Source organism: Saimiri boliviensis, chromosome 6 (assembly GCF_048565385.1).
Source record: "Saimiri boliviensis isolate mSaiBol1 chromosome 6, mSaiBol1.pri, whole genome shotgun sequence".
NCBI lineage: Eukaryota > Metazoa > Chordata > Mammalia > Primates > Cebidae > Saimiri > Saimiri boliviensis.
The window spans coordinates 119,267,426-119,288,666 of record NC_133454.1 but is presented as its reverse complement, the minus strand read 5'-3'; the positions used below and the strand labels follow the sequence as shown (position 1 = coordinate 119,288,666).

The 21,241-nt window shown below is 36.3% G+C and overlaps 1 protein-coding gene across 1 annotated transcript; it reads right to left on the bottom strand.

Annotated features, from left to right (window-relative positions):
- Window positions 1-5,650: 5,650 nt before the first annotated feature.
- Window positions 5,651-14,761, bottom strand: OOSP4A (oocyte secreted protein family member 4A). The gene is made up of 6 exons (XM_074401532.1): window positions 14,164-14,761; window positions 11,939-12,607; window positions 10,630-10,808; window positions 9,196-9,293; window positions 6,803-6,934; window positions 5,651-6,039 (listed from the first exon to the last, which is right to left on the bottom strand). The coding sequence occupies exons 2-6, from the start codon at window positions 12,003-12,005 to the stop codon at window positions 5,964-5,966; spliced, it is 552 nt and encodes a 183-aa protein (XP_074257633.1). The 5' UTR covers window positions 12,006-12,607; window positions 14,164-14,761; the 3' UTR covers window positions 5,651-5,963.
- Window positions 14,762-21,241: the final 6,480 nt, after the last annotated feature.

Sequence of the window (21,241 nt, the reverse complement as noted above, 5' to 3'; positions counted from 1 at the left end):
ATGGCAAACACATCCCACGCTCATGGATGGGTAGAATCAATATGATGAAAATGACCATACTGCCAAAAACAATCTTCAAATTCAATGCAATTCTCATCAAAACACCAGCATCCTTCTTCACAGAACTAGAAAAAACAATCCTAAAATTCACATGGAACCAAAAAAGTCCTGCATAGCCAAAGCAAGACTAAGTAAAAACAACAAATCCAGAAGCATCACATTATCCACCTTCACACTATACTATGCCATAGTCACCAAAACAGTATGGTACTGTTATAAAAATAGGCACATAGGCCAATGGAACAGAATAAAGAACCCAGAAATAAAGCCAAAGACTGATCATCAACTAATCTCCAACAAACCAAACAAAAATGTAAAGTCGGGAAAGGATACTCTACTCAACAAATAATGCTGGGATAATTAGCAAGCCACATGGAAAAGAAATGAAACTGGATCCTCTTCTCTCACCTTATACAAAAATCAACTCACGATGGATAAAAGGCTTAAATTTAAGACCTAAAACCATAAAGATTCTAGAAGATAACATCAGAAAAACCCTTGTAGACATTGGCTTAGGCAAAGACTTTATAACCAAGAACCCAAAAGCAAAAACAACAAAAATGAAGATAAATAGATAGCACTTAATTAAACTAAAAAGTTTCTGTACAACAGAAGAAATAATCAGCAGAGTAAACAGACAACCCAGAGCGGGAGAAAATCTTTACAATCTATACATCTGACCAAGGACCAATATCCAGAATCCACAAGTAACTCAAATAAATCAGCAAGGGAGAAAAAAAAAAAAAAAAAAGAAACAATCCCATCAAAAAGTGGGCTAAGGACATGAATAGACAATTCTCAAAAGAAGATATACAAATGGTTGACAAGCATATGGAAAAATGCTCAGCATCACTAATGATCAGAGAAATGCAAATCAAAACCATAATGCAATACCATCTCACTTCTGCAAGAATGGACATTAAAAAATATATATATATATGTTGGCATGGATGGTGTAAAAAGGGAATTCTTACACTGTTGATGGGAATGTAAACTAGTACAACCGTAGAAAATAATGTGAAGATTCCTTAAAGAAGTAAAAGTAGATCTATCATTTGATTCAGCAATCCCACTACTAAGTACCCAGACAAAAAGTCATAATACAAAAAAAAAATGCACATTCATGTTTATAGCAGCACAATTTGCAGTTGCAAAAATATGGAACCAGCCCAAATGCCCATCAATCAACAAGCAGATAAAGAAAATGTTGTATATACATACCATGGAATATCACTCAGCCATTAAAAGGAATGAAATAATGACATTTACAGCAACCTGAATGGAATTGAAGACTATTATTCTAAGTAAAATAACTTAGGAATGAAAAACCAAGCATCATATATTCTCATTCATATGTGGGAGATATGAGGGTGCAAAAGCATAAGAATGGTACATTGGATTTTAGGGACTCAGGAAAGGGTGGAGGTGGCAAGGGATAAAATACTACACATTGGGTACAGTGTACACTGCTTGGGTGATGATGGGTGCACCAAAATCTCAGAAATCACCACTAAAGAATTTATTCATGTAATCAAACACCACCTGTTCCCCCAAAACCTATTGAAATTTTAAAATTAAAAATTAAAAAGTTTTAAATCAGTAGCATTTCTATATGTCAACAATGAATGATGTGTAAAATAAATTAAAAAGTAACCACATTTACAATAGCCACACACAAAATTAAATATGTAGGAATTAACCAAAGAGATAAAAGATCTGTATAATGAAAACTATAAAATACTGAAGAAAGAAATTAAAGCAGATGCCCCAAAAAAATGAAAAAATATTCCATGTTCACAGATTGGAAGAATCAATATTGTTAAAACATTAATAGTACCCAAAGCAATCTACAGATTCATTGCAATCCCTATCAAAATAGCAATGACATTCTTCACAGAAATAGAAAAAACAATCTTAAAATTTGTGTAGAACTACAAAAGACCCAGAATACCCAGTTATTTTAAGCAAAAAAGAACAAAAATGGAGGAATCAAGTTACCTAACTTCAAATTATACTACAGAGCTATAGTAACCAAAACAGTATGGTAGTGGCATAAAAGCAGACACATAGACCACTGCAACAGAATAGAGCACTCAGAAACAAATCCACACACCTATAATGAACTCATTTGTGACAATGGTGCTAAAAACATACACTGGGGAAAAGACAAGTCTCTTTCATAGTGATGGGAAATGGGATATCCATGTGCAGAAGAATGAAACTAGATCCCTATTTCTTGCCATATACAAATAAATCAAATCAAATTGATTAAAAAATATAAATCTAAGATGCCAAACAATGAAACTAAAAGAAAACATTGGGGAAAATCTCCAGTACATTAGTCTGGGCAGAAATTTCTTGAGCAATACCCTGCAAGCACAGGCAACCAAGGCAAAAATGGACAAATGTGATCACATCAAGTTACAAAGTTTCTGCACCACAAAGGATATAATCAACAAAGTAAAGAGACAACCCAAAGACTAAGAGAAAGTATTTACAAACTACCCATCTGACAAGGGATTAATCACCAGAATATATAAAGAGCTCAAACATATATAGGAAAACAGATCTATTAATCTGATAAAAAGTGGGCAAAAGGTTTATATAGACATTTCTCATACTATGACATACAAATGACAGGCATATGGAAATGTGTTCAACATCATTGATCAGAGAAATGTAAATCAAAAGTACAATGAGATATCACCTCACCCCAGTTAAAATGGCTTGTATCCCAAAGACAAGCAATAACAAATGCTGGTGAGAATGTGGAGAAAAGAGAACTCTTATATACTGTTGGTGAGAATATAAGTTAATACAACCACTATGGGGGACAGCTTGGAAGTTCCCTAAAGAACTAAAAATAGAGCTACTATGTGAACCAGTAATCCCACTGCTGAGTGTATACTCAAAAGAAAAGAAATCAGTATGTTGAAGAGATATCTCCACTTCCATGTTTGTTGCAGCACAGTTCACAATAGCTAAGGTTTGGAAGCAACATAAGCATACATTTTATCCAGATGGATGGATAAAGGCAATGTGGTACATATTCACAATGGAGTACTACATGCCATAAAAAAAGAGTAAGAGCCTGTCATATGCAACAACATGGATGGAACTGGAGGTCATTTAGTGAAATGAGCCTGGCAGAGAAATGAACATCATGTTCTCACTTATATGTGGGATCTAAAAACCAAAACAATTGAACTCATGGACATACAGAGTAGAAGAATGGCTATCAAAGGCTAGGAAGGGAGTGGGAAGTTGGGGGAGGTGTGGATGGCTAATGCATACAAAAAAATAATTAGAATAAAATGAATAAGACCAACTATTTGACAGCACAACAGGGTGACTGTAGTCAATAATAACTTAATCGTGCATTTTTAAATAACCAAAAGAGACTAGTTAGATTCTAACTCAAAGTATAAATGCTTGAGAGGATGGCAACCCCATTATCCATGTGATTATTATGCATTGCACGTGTGAATCAAAACATCTCATGTACTTCATAAATATATATACCTACTATATGTCCACAATAATTAAAATTTTTAAAATTTTTGTAAAACTAGTGTCAGCTACCAGTGAAACAAACTAATGGGCTCATTTTTATCAATAAAATACACTGAGACAGTCAGCCATATATATAAATATACATTGTATGACCTATCTACTCACATGAAAGAACAGAACACCGTCTATCAGTCAGACAGGTCTCAGGGCTGGACTTCAGCATATTTTCTAACATCTTTACTCTCATCAGAAAGTGCTGGCAGCCAAACAAATGTCAGAGAACTTTAATCTCTGTAGCCAGCTAGACTTACCTTTCAAGGGGAACATCTTACTGGGATGTAAGTTCTGATCATCGAAACCACTGGTTGATATTTGATGAAACTCTCAACAAGAATGCCGCATGGGCGTTCCTGAAGAGAAAAAAAAAGTGTGCATTTATTTTCCTTAAATCTAATGGTTAAAAAAAAAGAGTTTTTAAAATTCAGGAATTATTTTAAGTCAAAGGACAACAGAGCTAAGTAATAAAATGTTTACATTTAGAAAACACCCAAGTAATAGCTCCTGACATTGTGTCACAGACATTTTGTTGCCTGCCGATGTGTAGACACCTCCTGATCACATTTGTTTAAGTGTAAAGGTCTGATTTTGGCAGGCCTGTATTATAGGGCAGGCTCTGCAACTTACTGTGGGTATGAATTTTGACTAAATATTTCATCATTTCAGAGCAGGTTCTACATTCCCTACTAATAAAATGGAGATAATATAACTCAGGGGTTGTTAAACTGGCCAGAGAACATTTCAGTCTTTGCAGACTATACTATCACTCTTGAAAATAAAGACATACCTCGTTTTATTGCATTTCACTCTATCATTCCTGGCAGATATTACATTTCTTACAAACTAAAGACGTGGCAATTCTGCTTGAGAAAGTTGAGCACCGTTTTTCCAACATGTGCTCACTTCATGTCTGTCATATTTTCATGATTCACACAGTATTTCTAGTTTTTCAGTATTTTATGTGTTGTGATTTGTGATCAGTGATCTTTAATATTACTATTGTAATTCTTTTGGGGCACCAGGAACCAAGTTCATAAAGACAGCAAATGTAATAAATGTTGTGTATATTCCTACTGCTCCACTGACCAGCTTTCTTGTCTCTCTTCCTCTTCTCAGCCCTGTCTATTCCCAGAGACAGCAACATTAAGATGTTAATTAGTAACCCTACAATGGCCGCTAAGTGTTTACATGAAAGGAAGAGTTGCACATTTCTTACTTTGAATCAAAATACAGAAATGGTTAAGCTTAGTGAGGAAAACATGTCAAAAGCCAAAATCAGCCAAAAGCTAGGCCTCTTGTGCCCAACAGTTGAGTTTTGAATGAAAAGTATTGAAAGAAATCAAAAGCAATCATAAATAATACAGGAACCAACTGGAATTGTATTTCCTCTCAATTCTAGCCTTTTGATAGGTGTAGGATGGATGAACCTAAATCCCCAAACTGATTTGAAATTGCTAACACACAGAAAAGGAAAGTGATACAGAGGGGAAAAAAATACAGAAAAGTGGAGACTGAAATAGTCTATTTTCTGAACCAGTTACAAAGAAAATTCTGATTTCATCTTATTTTACACGTATCATTAGAAGTCAGTGAAATGGGGATCAACTGGAGAATTAGATTACAATATATTAGTTCCCATTATCCATAGGAGATGCTTTCCAACACCCTCAGGGAAGTCCTGAAATCAGGGTTAGTACCAAACCCTATATATACACTATAATTTAATTTTTCTTATATGTGTCTATGAAAAAGTTTCATTAGTCATAGTAAGACATTAACAATAATAAAATATAAAATATTTTACAAGACTTATGTGGATGTGTATCTCTTTCCTTGGAGTAGGTAACAAGTATGAAATGGGATTATGAATTTCCATGAAGATACTAAAAATATTTTCGTATTTTGAGACCACAGTTAACTGCGAGTAACTGAAACCATGGGAAGCAAAACTTAATAAGGACTACTGTATATTAAATACTCAATTGTTACCAAAAACAGATGATGATAGGTAAACCTGTTCACAAAATGCAATTGCCTCACATTTTATGATGCTCTGTAAATCAGGAATTAAGCTTTCTTTTAAAAATTACAAATAACTATTAAGAATTGTAAAAGTTTATTTAAAAATATCTTTATTACAAGTTTAAAATATGGGAAGGAAAGGCTTTTCTCCCTACCCAAACAGTTCATAAATATGGACAACAGAGCCTGTTTCTCATTTAAAAATATCATATTTGAAATAATAAAAGACAATATCCAGTGACTAGTCCAACTTCTAAAAGGTAATGAAATCTTCAAGCAGCCCGAGTACCAGGTGAAGTAGGGTTGCCTCATCATCCAGAATGCATAGCTCTGTTCTTACACTTAGGAAGGGATAACATTATGTAGCTCAACAAGGGAATACTGTTCCTGTAAGGAAGGAAAAGAAACAGTCACATTGTTGTACTGATGGGAAACTACTATCCAACTAAAGAACCACTGAGGCTCAACAAAGTGGGGGAGTGGGAAAAGAAGGCATCAATTTTAAACCCCAGGAACGATTATAATATTCTAATGACTCAAGCATCACAAATACCATATATACACATGTATGCACACATATGTATTGTGTGTATATATAGCTATTAGTTATCAAATGCTTAGTAAGTGACTTAGCAAATGATTATAAATTGTACATGAGTGTACCATCTCAAGTTTAGAATTATGAGGGCTGGTCAATATGTGGAATAAGGGCCTGTCCCTCTAGCATACTGAAGTCCAAAGACTATAGCCTATTTGAATAGTCTTACAGCTCATTTGAGTTTTCTCTTGCAGGCATTTATTTCTTCCAGAACAAAAAGCTGAAATTAGAGCTAACATAGGTATTAATTACTATCTTTATGGGACTCTATGATCCCATTGCATACTTAGATTACATGCTCCAAAGATGGTTTTTCCCCAGCTGAAAGAAATTGATAAAAGAAATGTTGAGGTTACAATTGCATATCTCTTTTACATAAGGAAATAAGACATGCCAAGATAAAAACATATCCTTAATAACCATTTAAAAAAGGCAATATTCCTGGGCAATAGTACACAAAGTGTGCCATATGTCACCACCTTACTAAACCCTGGCCTTTTTTATATGAATGTACTTGTAAACATTTATGGTCCTAATTCAAAATACTTTTACGCATAAGATGCTCTTGGATGGATTCCCAAGTTCTTAACTTCCTGTGATAGTGAGCGATGCTGTCCCACTGGCCTTCTGCATTCACGTCTATTATTCTCTCTCCTTCTCATCACGAAGATTAATGGAAACCTTCTGAACAAGAAAAAAAAATACATAGATTTAAGTTTTGTGTCTATTATGCTTTTGGGAGTGGATAAAAAGTTGAAGTGTGGAGAAAGAATCTAAATTAGACAGATCTCTTTGGCTTTGAGAGAATGCCAAAAGACCTATTGGTCTAGCTTAGACCAATAGGAAAATTTGTTATTTTACAGAATACGAGAAAAAGTTACAGAAGGTTGAATACAAATTTTCATTTTCCCAAAATGTACTTTTGTGATCTGAAGCTAATTTCATAGACTTTCAAATACCAAAAACTCTTAATAAGAGGTTGAAGCAGCTCTTATCTCTAATCATCTCACCAGACATCTGCAGAGAATTAGAGGCATGCTGTTCTGAGTTCTTGGTCTATGACAGAGGGATGATAAGTGAGGTCACAAATTCTCCCTCCCTTCATGAAGCCAAATAAGGGTGTTTTTTTTTTATCAGATTCTCCAACACTGAGGTGCCTACAGCAAGAGGATGACATTTTACTCCTAAGTATCTGCCTTTGCAGTAGAATGACATGTGAGAGACATGGAGGTGTAGAAAAGGGGACAGAACGGGCATATTCTCCCACCATGTATTGTAGTATGACTAAGTAATTTCCCCCACAGGTACCAACATTTTAGCTGTATTTCCAGGATATCACTCAAGATTACCTGTCAACTGGAGAGGGGACCTCAAGAAGTCAACATACTGGAATGAAAAACAACCAAGACAGAAAATGAGGAAGTTTTGTGGAGGCCCATGGTAGCATTTGTATGGAAGAAGAAGTAAGTCTTGTCCAGATTGGTCCATCAGGAAATATGCAGTTGTGATGACCACCCCCTTTCTAAGGACTAAAAAAACCTCACACATCCATAATTCAAGGTAAACTTCTGGGTGAAGGTATAATTATCTAGCCAGCATTGCTAGAAATGGACTGCAATTACACCATGTAGCCATGAGATTATTGTGACCCAACCTCTTTCATCCTATCATACCCAGCAAAACATGCAAATAAAAGCAGCAGAGGGAAATGTACTACTCAGAGATTATTCTGAACTGAGTTCCTCTCCAAATCTTTTGTGTGTTCTGTGAAACTCTAGGAGTCCTAAGGAAACCTAAATGTGATATAACATTGGAGATAGAGACCTGACTTGATTTTCACTTATGAGAAGGACCAAAGATGCTGTTAAAGAATAAGAAAAGCAGATATCACACAGTACAGTTGAAGTCAGTGGTTGTAAGATAAATAGAGCCAGCCGGGCGCAGTGGCTCAAGCCTGTAATCCCAGCACTTTGGGAGGCCGAGGCGGGTGGATCACGAGGTCAAGCGATCGAGACCATCCTGGTCAACATGGTGAAACCCCGTCTCTACTAAAAATACAAAAATTAGCTGGGTATGGTGGCACGTGCCTGTAGTCCCAGCTACTAGGGAGGCTGAGGCAGGAGAATTGCTTGAACCCAGGAGGCGGAGATTGCGGTGAGCCGAGATCATGCCATTGCACTCCAGCCTGGGTAGCAAGAGTGAAACCCCGTCTCGAAAAAAAAAAAAAAAAAAAGATAAATAGAGCCATTAAATTATGTGTCTCCAGAAGCCAGACTGTTCAAAATAGGTTGGAATGAACACTCTAAGGGCAGAGAGAACACACATGCAATTGGACCTTGAGAACAGCTCAGCCAGGGATTTGACCATGAGCAAAATTACCTCCATCTTCATCAACAGGCTCTCCTGCTTTCTTCTCTCATTGCAGAGAAGTTTCTCCAATAAGGAGAGAATTTTGGTCATTAGAAAGTCTTGATTTTTTTTATATTGCAGAACCTGACAAATCTGAGACTCAGTTCTAGTTTTAAAATTGTGAGAAAATATTGATTTTGAATCTCTTGGCTCCTCCCCATATCTGCAGGAAGGTGGTATGGTTTGTCCAAAAACTTAAGAGCTCCTATAATAGTCATAGATGAGGCAGGATGGGTGGGTCCGGACAGGGAACCCCACAGAAAAGGAAAGATTATCAACAAGCCCTTCTGATATAATCTGTTTAGTGATTGTAGAATTCAATTCTCATATAGCAACTAAGCCTCTTCTACTCATTCAGAAATTACATTGAGAGAATCAACTAAATTTTTTTAGATCCACTCAAATGACCAAAGAGAACACCATATTTCAAATTTGATCCAACTGTAGCATAACGTCCAGCCATTTAGCTGATCAGAACACCTAGAAGCCAAAGATAATGTTAGATAGCCTGAATCTCAGTAGTCCACTGCACTTACCTTTGAATATAGCATGATACTGGGATGTGTACATCGAAGTCAAAATTCGCCGAGTTATATACGATTGCACTTTCAATGAGAATACCTACTGGCTGTTCCTAAAGGTGCAAAGAATATAAATTATCTTAGTTATATCTCTTTCAAATGATTTAAAATTCCATTTTTAAAATATAGATTAAAAACAAAATAATTTTTATTTTATTTTTACCTTATAAAGTAAAGTAGGTATAAGTGCCAGGCATACAAGAGAAGAGCAGAGCTAAGTGATAAAAATGCCTGATTTGAGCAGACATTAACAGCCCCTGCCAGGAGCAGTGACATCATATTTGGCAGTTGAGTCTAAAAGACAACTTTTGATCACCACATTTGTTTAAGGATCAGGGTCTGACTTAGGCAGACCTAAATTATTCAGTGTGAATTTTAGCTAGATATTTGACAGCTCTAGAAAAGCAGTTGAGTCAGCCTCATGCTAAGCTGAGTGCTTGGCAAATGCTAGACTTTTTTTTTTTGATGCCAGAGATACAGCAAACAAATGGAGTCATGCATCTGGATCCAATAATAGAATCTGTTCACCTAGACAGTCTTTACCAGAAACAGATGCGACTCCAAAATGGAAAAACTAGGCTGTTATTACAAAAACACAGCAACAAGTTAACATTATAAAAAAAAAAAAGTTTTCTGGTGACAGAAAAGATTGATTTCTCTCTTATTAATATAGGAGCTGTATAATCTGATATACCCAATTTTCTTCAAAATTTTAGGTCAACAACAAAAGAGTGGGCTATTTGTGGTACTGTTTGAAAACAAAATGTTTCACTCAAACTAGATTTTACCACAGAGAATATTTTTTTAAAAAATCACTATTACAGGCAAAAGAGATATGTTTTCCAAAAAATAGGTTTTGTTGTTGCTGCTGTTCTTTGAGATGGAGTCTCATTGTCACCCAGGCTGGAGTTCAGTGGCACGATCTTGGCTCACTGAAACCTCCATCTCCCAAGTTCAACCAATTCTCCTACCTCAGCCTCCTGAGTAGCTGGGATTACAGGTGCACACCACCATGCCTGGCTAATTTTTGTATTTTTAGCAGAGATGGGGTTTCACCACGTTGGTCAGGCTGGTCTCGAACTCCTGACATTGTGATCTGTGATCCACGCCCCCACCCCCCTCAGCCTCCTCAGCCTCCAAAGTTCTGGGATTACAGGTGTGAGCCACCGCACCTGGCCTGAAAAAAATAGTTTTTGAAATAGGAATCCCAAATCTTGTTTTTCCTACAGATAGAAGCAATATCCAAAAATGTTGAAGAGAGTAGTCAATATTACACAAACTATTAAATCAACCGACATTAAAATTTGAATAGGGCAGTTTTAGTCTTTGGTTTCTAGACCAAAAACAGTCAAAAGATATATTGTTTTTTGAAATAATAACTGCTCTTACAGTCACTACGATGCCACAAAAACTTAGAATATAAAAGAACACAAAGAAATCCGGCTCGACGATGTTTACAGGACAGCCGCTTCCTAGAAAGACTTCATGTTGCAAAGGTTGCAGGTCATTTATCAGGGGTCTTTGTCTAAATTTGACCTCGAGCCAGGATTCAGTACAGGTTACAGCCACTGTTGAAAGAAAAATTTTAAAAGGGAAAATGTCAGATAGTATGTCTGCTCCCAAACAAATAGCTCAGGAAACTTTCAACCTTTTGAGCTGAATTCCCAACTATAGAGTGAAAATATTTTTTCTATTTGTGTATTTTTCTACTGGGAGATTTTAGGTCGATTGCTTAATCTCTATGTGTCTGTTTTTTCATCAGAATGTGGAAAAATGGTAGAAGCACTTCTTAAGAATTTCTAACCTAAATAAGTCAAATATCCCAACATGCACACTTTTTTTTTAGGGATTGTTCGAATTTTACTAACAGGTCTCATGAGTACATTTCTGAAATATATCTAGGTGTAAAAGTGATATCTATCTGAAATAGAGAAACAAGAAAAAGCTTTGATATTTGGTTGCACACAATGGAAAAATATACCATGTGCTTCTACTTAAAATTTTATTTTGCATCAAAATATTTGAGCCAATAAATTTTAACTGGTATGTGAAATGCAAGAATTCTGAAACAAAATAATATGGCAGTTGCTTTGATAATATTTTTATGATTTTCAACTATGTTAAGTTTTGGTTTGGTGTCTTCATTTTCAGTACATTTCTATAATGTCAATTTTATTATTATGCCATATTTACACACAGATAAATTCAGTCACATAGCTGCTAAATGGCAGATCAGGATTAAAACCTATGCAAAATCTATTCAGAACCTCAACTCTGAAACAGAATCATTTACAATCGAATACAGCTGACTACTCTGTCCAATCTTCATACCCCTTGGCCAGAAATGTGGTCCTAGGCAACCTCCCCCCCTAGGCACCAGGCAGTCTCTCCTGATTTTGCCAGTCACTATAAGTCTTTCGCGTTCGGCAAAGTAACAAGCTAGTATCCAGCAGAGAACCTGGAAATACTTTGCATGTAAGAAAAATTAAAAACAACAGCATCTCGAGATTAGCTTAGAGGAAAAATTCAAGAGGAAGTACAGGGGTAAAGATAAAACTATGGCTGTAAATTTGCAATCATTAGTTACTAGCAATTGATCACCAGGTTATAAAAACAAACGCCCAAAGTCAACAATATGTTTTTAAAAAATCCCTGCTGTTTAAAATTGCCACCTCCAAAAATTCCCTCTTTGTATTACCATCTTGGAGACCATGAATCAACTTGAAAAGCACGAGGAGCTCTCCTAACACGAAAGAGATCTTCATTGCTTCAGATTCCAGCCCAGGGTATCACAGGAAACAGGAAATCTAAGGAAGTGGGCCTCCACAGGTGTTTATAAACCTCTTGCCTCCTCAGGTGTGAGTGATGATTTATCATTCTGGAAAGCACTGAGAAGCCCTTAGCATAGTTTGCTTTCGTCCTCACAGCTGAAGTTATTAGATTGGTGCAAAAGTAATTGCATTTTTTGCCATTGAAAGATAAATCAGAAAATCAGGAAAGAACATGTGGAAAGTGATTCTAGGCTGCACCCCCTACCACTGTGTCTTTTTTCTCAACGATATGGATGTGTCTGAAGTTAAGTCTGACATAATATTTGATATTTATCTATTGAATTGTTAAAGCAGGGCTTTGCAAGATGATTTGAGAAATTCAAGTGGGTGATACAAAGGGATTATTTATGAAGTGAATAACAGTACCGCATATTATATTCACTCTGCATTTTTGTGAAGAAGAAAAAAACCTATTGCTTTACCTTCCAACCAATGATTCAGATCCAGTAAGCCTGGGACCAGATGCACTCACTAATTGGTGCTTGCAATCAGCTTCAGGAGGCCTTGATTAGGTGAAAAATCCACACACCTGTGGTCTAAGCCAAAACAATGCTTTCTGGTTTAATTTTGCTTTCTCTAGAAGCATTTTATTATGAATGTGCCCATATCTAGAAAGCTAAAGAAATATTCACTAAGGGCATTTTTGACAATTAAATCTAGTAATGAAAAATTGTAAAAAAAAAAAAAAAAAAAAAAGGATAATGGATAAGAATAACATCACTTGATTCTACATTCTGGTAGAAGTCAACCTCCAAAAAACTTCATTTCAAAAGTAAAAGCCTAATAAATTATTTTTAGAAATTGTGTAGCATATCACAATTTCTACAGATAGATTGCCTCATCTGCCAAGTAAAAAATAATTGTTGTTTTTAGCTATGTAATTCTCCAGGATTATGAACCGATGTAACAAAGAGCAAGCAAAAACATCTATGAACATCAGAAACCTCGAAGTACTTTCTATTAAATATTTTTATTATATTGCATGTTCTTTAAAATTAGTCGGATTTCATGTTACGGTATCTAACACTTAAATTATATTTGGGAATGAGAGCCTTACAGTAGATTCAATTTGTGAAGAATATTTCAACGGTTTTTATTTGAAAATACTTATCTGTTTTCTTATTTAAGAGTTGAATAAATATGTTGTTTTAAATAGCTAACTACATAGAAGTAGATAAAATAATACTGGAATTTCTAATTTCAATAACTTTACATGCTTTCCTCCCCTATTGAAATAACCACTAATTTTTATAAGTGTTAAATTCACATAAAATTAACAATTTTAAAGTATATAATTCAGTGGCACTTGGTACATACACGTGTGCAACCATCACCCTTAGAGTTGCAAAATATTTTCATCATCCCCCAAAGGAAAACTTACACTTCTTAAGCAACTCTCCACTCCTCCTTTCTCCCAGCCCCTGGCAAGCACCAAGTTACTTTCTATCTCTTCAGATTTACTTATTCTGCACATTTTGTAAAACTTGAATCATACTCTTAACTTTAAAAATCACGATATTTATTTATTCATTTACAAATTAAGGAGACTTTTTTTTTTTTTTTTTTTTTTTTTTGAGGCGGAGTTTCGCTCTTGTTACCCAGGCTGGAGTACAATGGCGCGATCTCGGCTCACCGCAACCTCCGCCTCCTGGGTTCAGGCAATTCTCCTACCTCAGCCTCCTGAGTAGCTGGGATTACAGGCACGCACCACTTTATTTTTTATAAAGGGTTACGGACTGCAAGATGGCCATCCTAACAGGCTGGGATGCATAGCCTCCAGCAGAGCCTGAAAGGCAGGCACACTGCAGGAAGGGAGGCGTGAGACAGGAATTTATGCTGAATGAGTTGGCCAAGTATACATATTCAACAGGTTATAGGAGAAGCTATGAATATTCATTGAGGTGGTCCTAATACATAAGTGCTGAATAAACATGCATGTTATATATGACCCCTGTTCACTTTGGGTTGGAGACTTAACACTCAAATGTATTACAATTAGGCCCCATACATCTAAAGGTCTTTCCAGGACAGAAAGTTATGCAAGTGTGCAACCTCTGTTAACTGGCCAGAACCATTCCTTGGTCAGTCCTACCTTATCAGGAGAAAGTTGCTGAAATGAGTCTCTTGCCCAATCAAAGCTGTAGTTACAGCTTGTGGCACAGGAAGGTCAGTTATCTTCTGGCAGTGGATGAGCCGTAATTGTTTTAATATTGCTTATCTCAAGGCCAGTGCTTGTTTAGCTTCTGGGAAAAAAAAGAAAAGAAAAACTCTGTGGCAGTTAGAACAAAGTTTATTCTTTAAGTGTAGGGGTGCGTGACTTAACCATAATTTGCCATGGCCTTGGGTCCTCTTTATAAATAGGTATGTTATTGTCACAAAGAGTTTGCTGTGTCAGCCTTATGATCTCTTTTTTAACATTGATGCTGGTCAGGTGTTGTGTCTAAACCACAGAAGGGAAGTGGTGTAACAAGGCATGTCCAACCCCCCTATTCCATGATGGCTGGGAACATAGTTCTTAGGGTTTCTCTGGGGTTCTCTGGCCAAGAAGGGGGTTCATTCAATCAGTTGAAGGCCTAGAATTTTATTTTTAGTTCGCATGGTATCATGAATCCATACTTCATTTATTTTTATGGCCGAATAGTTTTCCGTTGTATGAGTATAGCACATTTGGTTTGGTCATTCATCAACTGATAAACTTATGGGTGGCTTCCATCTTTGTGAATAGTACTACTCTGAAAGCACTTGTTGAACATTGTTTGAATACCTGTTTTCAAGTATTTTGGGTATATGAATGACTCAGCTTTAATCACCTCTTATTCATCCCCTTGCTGAGGGAGAGATTCCTATTTTAGGGTTATGGTGATAGCCAAACACACAACACCTGACACTGAGCAGATGCACTCAAAAGCAATTCATTGGTAAGTACATTCAGGCCTTGGAGAGAATGCCACACAACACATAGGTCCACACAGGACTGCACTTAGGAGCAGAGGGAAAAACCAGGGGCTCTGGGACACAAGCTTTGTAATATCAAGAGGGTGAGGTGATCCCTAGATCCCACAGGAGCATATGATTGGCTTGTTTGAATTATTCTACAGGCTGCCAGGGAACTGAAACCCACTGTTCAGAGATAAGCGGGAACTGTATATGGTCTCCTTGATAAGCAGAGTGGTTTAGCAGGGACCTTATCTGCAGGGGCAGAGTAGGGAGGGAAATGTGCAGTTAGGCCATTATAGCCCTTCCACTTTCACTAGATGCCGAGATAGCATGTGATATCAGGCCTTAATATTAGTCCTTACATAAAAACCTAGAAGTGAAACTGCCAAACTCCCCCACAGTGGCTGTATTATTTTACATTTCTTTTTTGTTTTGTTTTGTGTATTTTTAACTTTTAAGTTCAAGTCTACAAGTACAGGCTTGTTACATAGGTAAATTTGTGTCATGGGTGTTTGTTGTTCTGATTATTTCATCACCCAGGCGTTAAGCCTAGTACCCATTAGTGATTTTTGCTGACTCTCTCCCTCCTCCCACCCTCCACCCCCCAAAAGGCCTCAGTGTGTGTTGTGTCCCTGTACGTGTTCGTGTGTTCTCATCATTTAGCTCCCACTTGTAAGTAAGAACATGTGGTATTTGGTTTTTTGTTTCTGCATTAATTTGCTAAGGATGATGGCCTCCAGCCTCTCTATGTCCCTGCAGAGGGCATGATCTTGTTCTTTTTTATGACTGCATAGTATTTCATGATGTACCACATTTTATTTATCCAATCTATCATCAGTGGACATTTAGGTTGATTCCACGTCTTTGCTATTGTGAATAGTGCTGCAATTAACATACACATGCATGTCTTTATAATAGAAAAATTTATATTACTAGGTATATAGGTATATACCTAGTAATGAGATTGCTGGATCGAATGGTATTTCAGTCTTTAGGTCTTTGAGAAATCTTCACACTGTCTTCCAAAATGGTTGAACTAACTTACACTCCCACCAACAGTGTATAAGCATTCCTTTCTCTCCACAGCTTCACCAGAGTTTGTCATTTTTTGACTCTCTAATAGTAGCCATTCTGACTAATGTTAGGTGGTATCTCAATGTGGTTTTAATTTGCATTTCTCTAATGATCAATAATATGAAACTTTTTTCATATGATTGTTGGCCACATGTATGTCTTGAAAAGTGTTCATTCCCTCTTATGGGATTTTTTCTTCTAAATTTAAGTTTCTTATAGATCGGATATTAGACCTTTGTCAGATGCATAGTTTGGAAAAGTTTCTCCAATTCTGTACGTTGTCTGTTTACTCTGTTGATGATTTCTCTTGCTGTGCTGAAGCACTTTAGTTTAATTAGATTCCATTTGTCAATTTTTGTTTTTGCTGCAATTACTTTTGGCATCTTTGTCATGAAGTCTTTGCCTGTGCCTATGTCCTGAATGGCATTGCCTAGGTTGTCTGGCAGAGTTTTATAGTTTAATATTTTAGTTGATTACATTAACTCATAATCTACATTATGTATTTATCCTAATACTATCCCTCCCCTTACCACCCCCCTCTCCAACAGGCCCCGACATGTGATGTTTCCTGAATTCTTTTTATGGCTGCATAGTATTCCATAGTGTATATGTACCTCATGTTCTTTATCCAGTCTATCATTGATGGGCATTTGGGTTGGTTCCAAGTCTTTGCTATTGTAAATAGCACTGCAATAAATGTACGTGTGCATGTGTATTTATAGCAGAATGATTTATGATCCTTTGGGTATATATCCAGTAATGAGATTGCTGTGTCAAATGGTATTTCTAGTTCTAGATTCTTGAGGAATCGACACACTGTCTCCCACAATGGTTGAACTAATTTATACTCCCACCAACAATGTAAAAGCATTTCTATTTGTCCACATCTTCTCCAGAATCTATTGTTTCCTGCCTTTTTAATGATTGACATTCTAACTGACATAAGATGCTATCTCATTCTGGTTTTGATTTGCATTTCTCTAATGCAGTGATGTTTAGCATTTTTTCATATGTTTGTTGGCCCCATAAATATTTTCCTTTAAGAAGTGTCTGCTCAGCAAGCCAGACTCTACAACACCTTAGAAATAATATTCGCTATGATTAAGTGGGAGATTTCCCCAGGATGTAAAAACAGTTCAACATATGCAAATGAATAAATATATGATAATTTCAATTAAAAAAAAAAAGAAGAAGAAGTGTCTGCTCCTATCTGTGGCCCAATTTTGATGGGGTTGTTTTTTTTTTTTTTCCTGTAAATTTTTTTAAGTTCCTTGTAGATTCTGGATATTAGCCCTTTGTCAGATGGATAGATTGCAAATATTTCCTCCCGTTCTGTAGATTGCCTATTCACTCTGATGATACTTTCTTTTGCAGTACAGAATCTCTTTAGTTTAATTAGATCCCATTTGTCCATTTTGGCTTGTGTTGCCATTGCTTTTGGTATTTTAGTCATGAAGTCTTTCCCTGTGCCTATGTCCTGAATGGTATTGCCTAGGTTTTCTTCAATGGTTTTTATGGTTTTAGGTCTTACATTTAAATATTTAGTTCATCTTGAGCTAATTTTTGTATAAGGTGTAAGAAAGGGATTTTGTTTCAGTTTTCTGCATGTGGCTAGCCAGTTTTTCCAACACCATTTATTAAATAGAGAATCCTTTTCCCATTGCTTGTTTTTGTAAGGTTTGTCAAAGGTCAGATGGTTGTAGATGTGTGGTGTTATTTCTGAGGCTTCTGTTCTGTTCCATTGGTCTATATATCTGTTTTGGTACCAGTACCATGCTGTTTTAGTTACTGTAACCTTGTAGTATAGTTTGAAGTTAGGTAGCATGATGCCTCCAGCTTTGTTCTTTTTTCTTAAGATTGTATTGGCTATATGGGCTTTTTTGGTTCCATATGAAACTTAAAGTAGTTCTTTCTAATTCTGTGAAAAAAAATCAATGGTAGCTTGATGGGATTAGCATTGAATCTATAAATTACTTTGGGCAATATGGCAATTTTCATGATATTGATTCTTCCTATCCATGAGTATGGAATGTTTTTCCATTTGTTTGTGTCCTCTCTCATTTCCTCAAGCAGTGGTTCATAGTTCTTCTTGAAGAGGTCATATCTTTTGTAAGTTGTATTCCTAGGTATGTTATTCTTTTTGTAGCAATTGTGAATAGGAGTTTGCTCATGATTTGGTTCTCTATTTATCTGTTTTGGTGTATAGGAATGCTTGTGATTTTTGCACATTGATTTTGTATACTAAGACTGCTGAAATTACTTATCAACTTAAGGAGTTTTGGGGCTGAGATGATGCGGTTTACTAAATACACAATCATGTCATACAAACAAAGATAATTTGACTTCCTCTCTTCCTATTTGAATACCCTTTATTTCTTTCTCTTGCCTGATTGCCCCGGCCAGAATTTCTAATACTATGTTGAACAGGAGTGGTGAGAGAGGCATCCTTGTCTTGTGCTGATTTTCAAAGGGAATGGTTCCAGCTTTTGCCCATTCAGTATGCTATTGGCTGTGGATTTGTCATACATACATACATAGCTGTTATTTTGAGATACGTTCTATCAATATCTAGTTCATTTAGTTTTTTTTGTTGTTGTTGTTTGGGTTTTTTTTTTTTTTTTTTTTTTTTTTTTGGCATGAAGGGGTGTTGAATTTTATTGAAGGCCTTTGCTGCATTTATTGAGATAATCATGTGTTTTTTGTCATTGATTCTGCTTATGTGATGGATTACATTTCTTGATTTGCATATGTTAAACCAGCTTTGTATCCCAGGGATGAAGCCAACTTGATCATGGTGAATATGCTTTATACTGTGCTGCTAGATTCGGTTTGCCAGCATTTTATTGAGAATTTTTACATCGATGTTCATCAGGGACATTAGACTGAAATTTTCTTTTTTTGTCATGTCTCTGCCAGGTTTGGGTATCAGGATGATGCTGGCCTCATAAAATGAGTTAGGGAGGAGTCCCTCTATTTCTATTGATCAGAATAATTTCAGATGGAATGGTACCAGCTCCTCTTTGTACCTCTGCTAGAATTCAGCTGTAAATCCATCTGGTACTGGGCTTTTTTTTGGTTGGTAGGCTATTAATTACTGCCTCAATTTTAGAATTTGTTATTGATCTATTCAGGGATTCAACTTCTTCCTGGTTGAGTTTTGGGAGGATGTAAGTGTCCAGGAATTTATTCATTTCTTCTAGATTTTCTAGTTTATTTGTGTAGAGATGTTTATAGTATTCTCTGATGGTAATTGTATTTCCGTAGGATCAGTGGTGATCTCTCCTTTATCATTGTTTACTGTCTCTATTTGATTCTTCTCTCTTTTCTTCTTTATTAGTCTGGGTAGTGGTCTATTTTGTTAATTTTAAAAAAAAAAAAAGAAAAAAAGAAAAAAAAAAAAAAACAGCTCCTGGATTCCTTGTGTCTCTCTCTATCTCCTTTAATTCTGCTCTTAGTTGTTTCTTGTCTTCTGCCAGCTTTCGAATTTGTTTGCTCTTGCTTCTCTAGTTCTTTTAATTGTGATGATAGGTTCTCAATTTTAGATATTTTCCACTTTCTCCTGTGGGCATTTAGTGCTAGACGTTTTCTTCTTAACACTGCTTTAGCTGTGTCTCAGAGGTTCCAGTATATTGTGTCTTCGTTCTCATTGGTTTCAAAGAATTTATTTCTGCCTTAATTTCATTATTTACCCACTACTCTCCCCAGAATCTCCAACAGAGAATAATGACCAATTATTTTCCTTTCTTATTGTCCTTGTCACATTTTGTTATCAAGATTATCTTAGTTTCATAAAATGAGGTAGAGATTATTTTGTTATCAGTTCTGTCAAAGAATTTGCTTAAGATTGAATTATTTTTTCTTAAATATTTAGTAAAAACATATTGGCCTTAATAGGGATCTTAGTAGATAATTAGCACATGATCCATCACCATGAAGTGATTCTATGACCAGAAATCCCAATTGTGTATATCCAGAGACCTCAAATCACCAGAAAGGATAGCCCAGGAATCCTCTGCAGTGAAGTAGAAATAGTACATAAAGAAGCAGATGAAATACGTGCAGGCTGAGGTCTTGTAGCTCTATGAAAATGTCTCAGGAGTACATCATGTGTCTCAGGAGTACATCATTTACCCTCTCTCTCTGGTAAATCACCCAAGAAGACACTGATCTACTGGCCCAAAGGGGAAACAGATAAAGAGACCTCTCAGCTCAAACAGGGCCTGGTTCACTGATGGATTTTCCAGTTAGCTTCTACAGGAATTGACTAGGATAAGCCTGTATTTCAACGTTAAAGTGACCTCTCTCTTACTGAGCATGGTAAGGGACACTTGTCACACTGAGCAAAGCTTTGTGCAATATGGATTGCTATTTGTCCACCCTGGCAAATGAGCCATGATATATTTTCACTGACTGATAGCCAGTTTTTTGGTCAGGCTAGTAGCAAGACTTGGAGTGGCATATAAATAAGACCCTTGGTGGAGATGAGACAGTTGTATAAAAATTAGCTCTGCTACTAATAGGTTTCTTTGTTACCAATCTGGACACTCTAATAAATGTTTACACTAACAAAGGGAAACATAACCAATGAGCAGTCTGTTTGTCAACTAAATGTGGAGACTGAATTATTTTCTATTTCAGAGCAGAGGTGCTGCCAATTGTTTCCTAGATCTGCAAGAGGATGACTCATGAAAATTTAGACATCCTCTACTGGGCCTGTGTGCATGGACAGCCGCTGTCATCAGAAGATGTCAAAACAGTGTGGAAAACATTCCTGTCTTCCAAGTTCTGGCCAAGGCTAAAAATACTCCATTGGGACAAATCCCTCAACCAATGGCCAGGATGTTCTTAGCAAATATATCATGTTGGAACCCTCACTCCACCATCCCATTCTGAGTATTCAGCTGGATCCGACTGCAGTTGATAATTTCTCTAGATATGGCTTAATAATACCCATACATTACATCAACTTGGGCCACACTATCCGTAACTACTGTAGGAACTTAGGTCTCCCATAAGAAAAAGTTAATACATTCTATGTCTACAAGGGGATGTATCACTATAGTGTGGCAGAAAGACCAACTATGGCAGAGACTTCTATATGTTCTCCAGTACCATTGACTTTAGAAATAGAACGCTTTGATGTTTTAGAAACCTGTGTA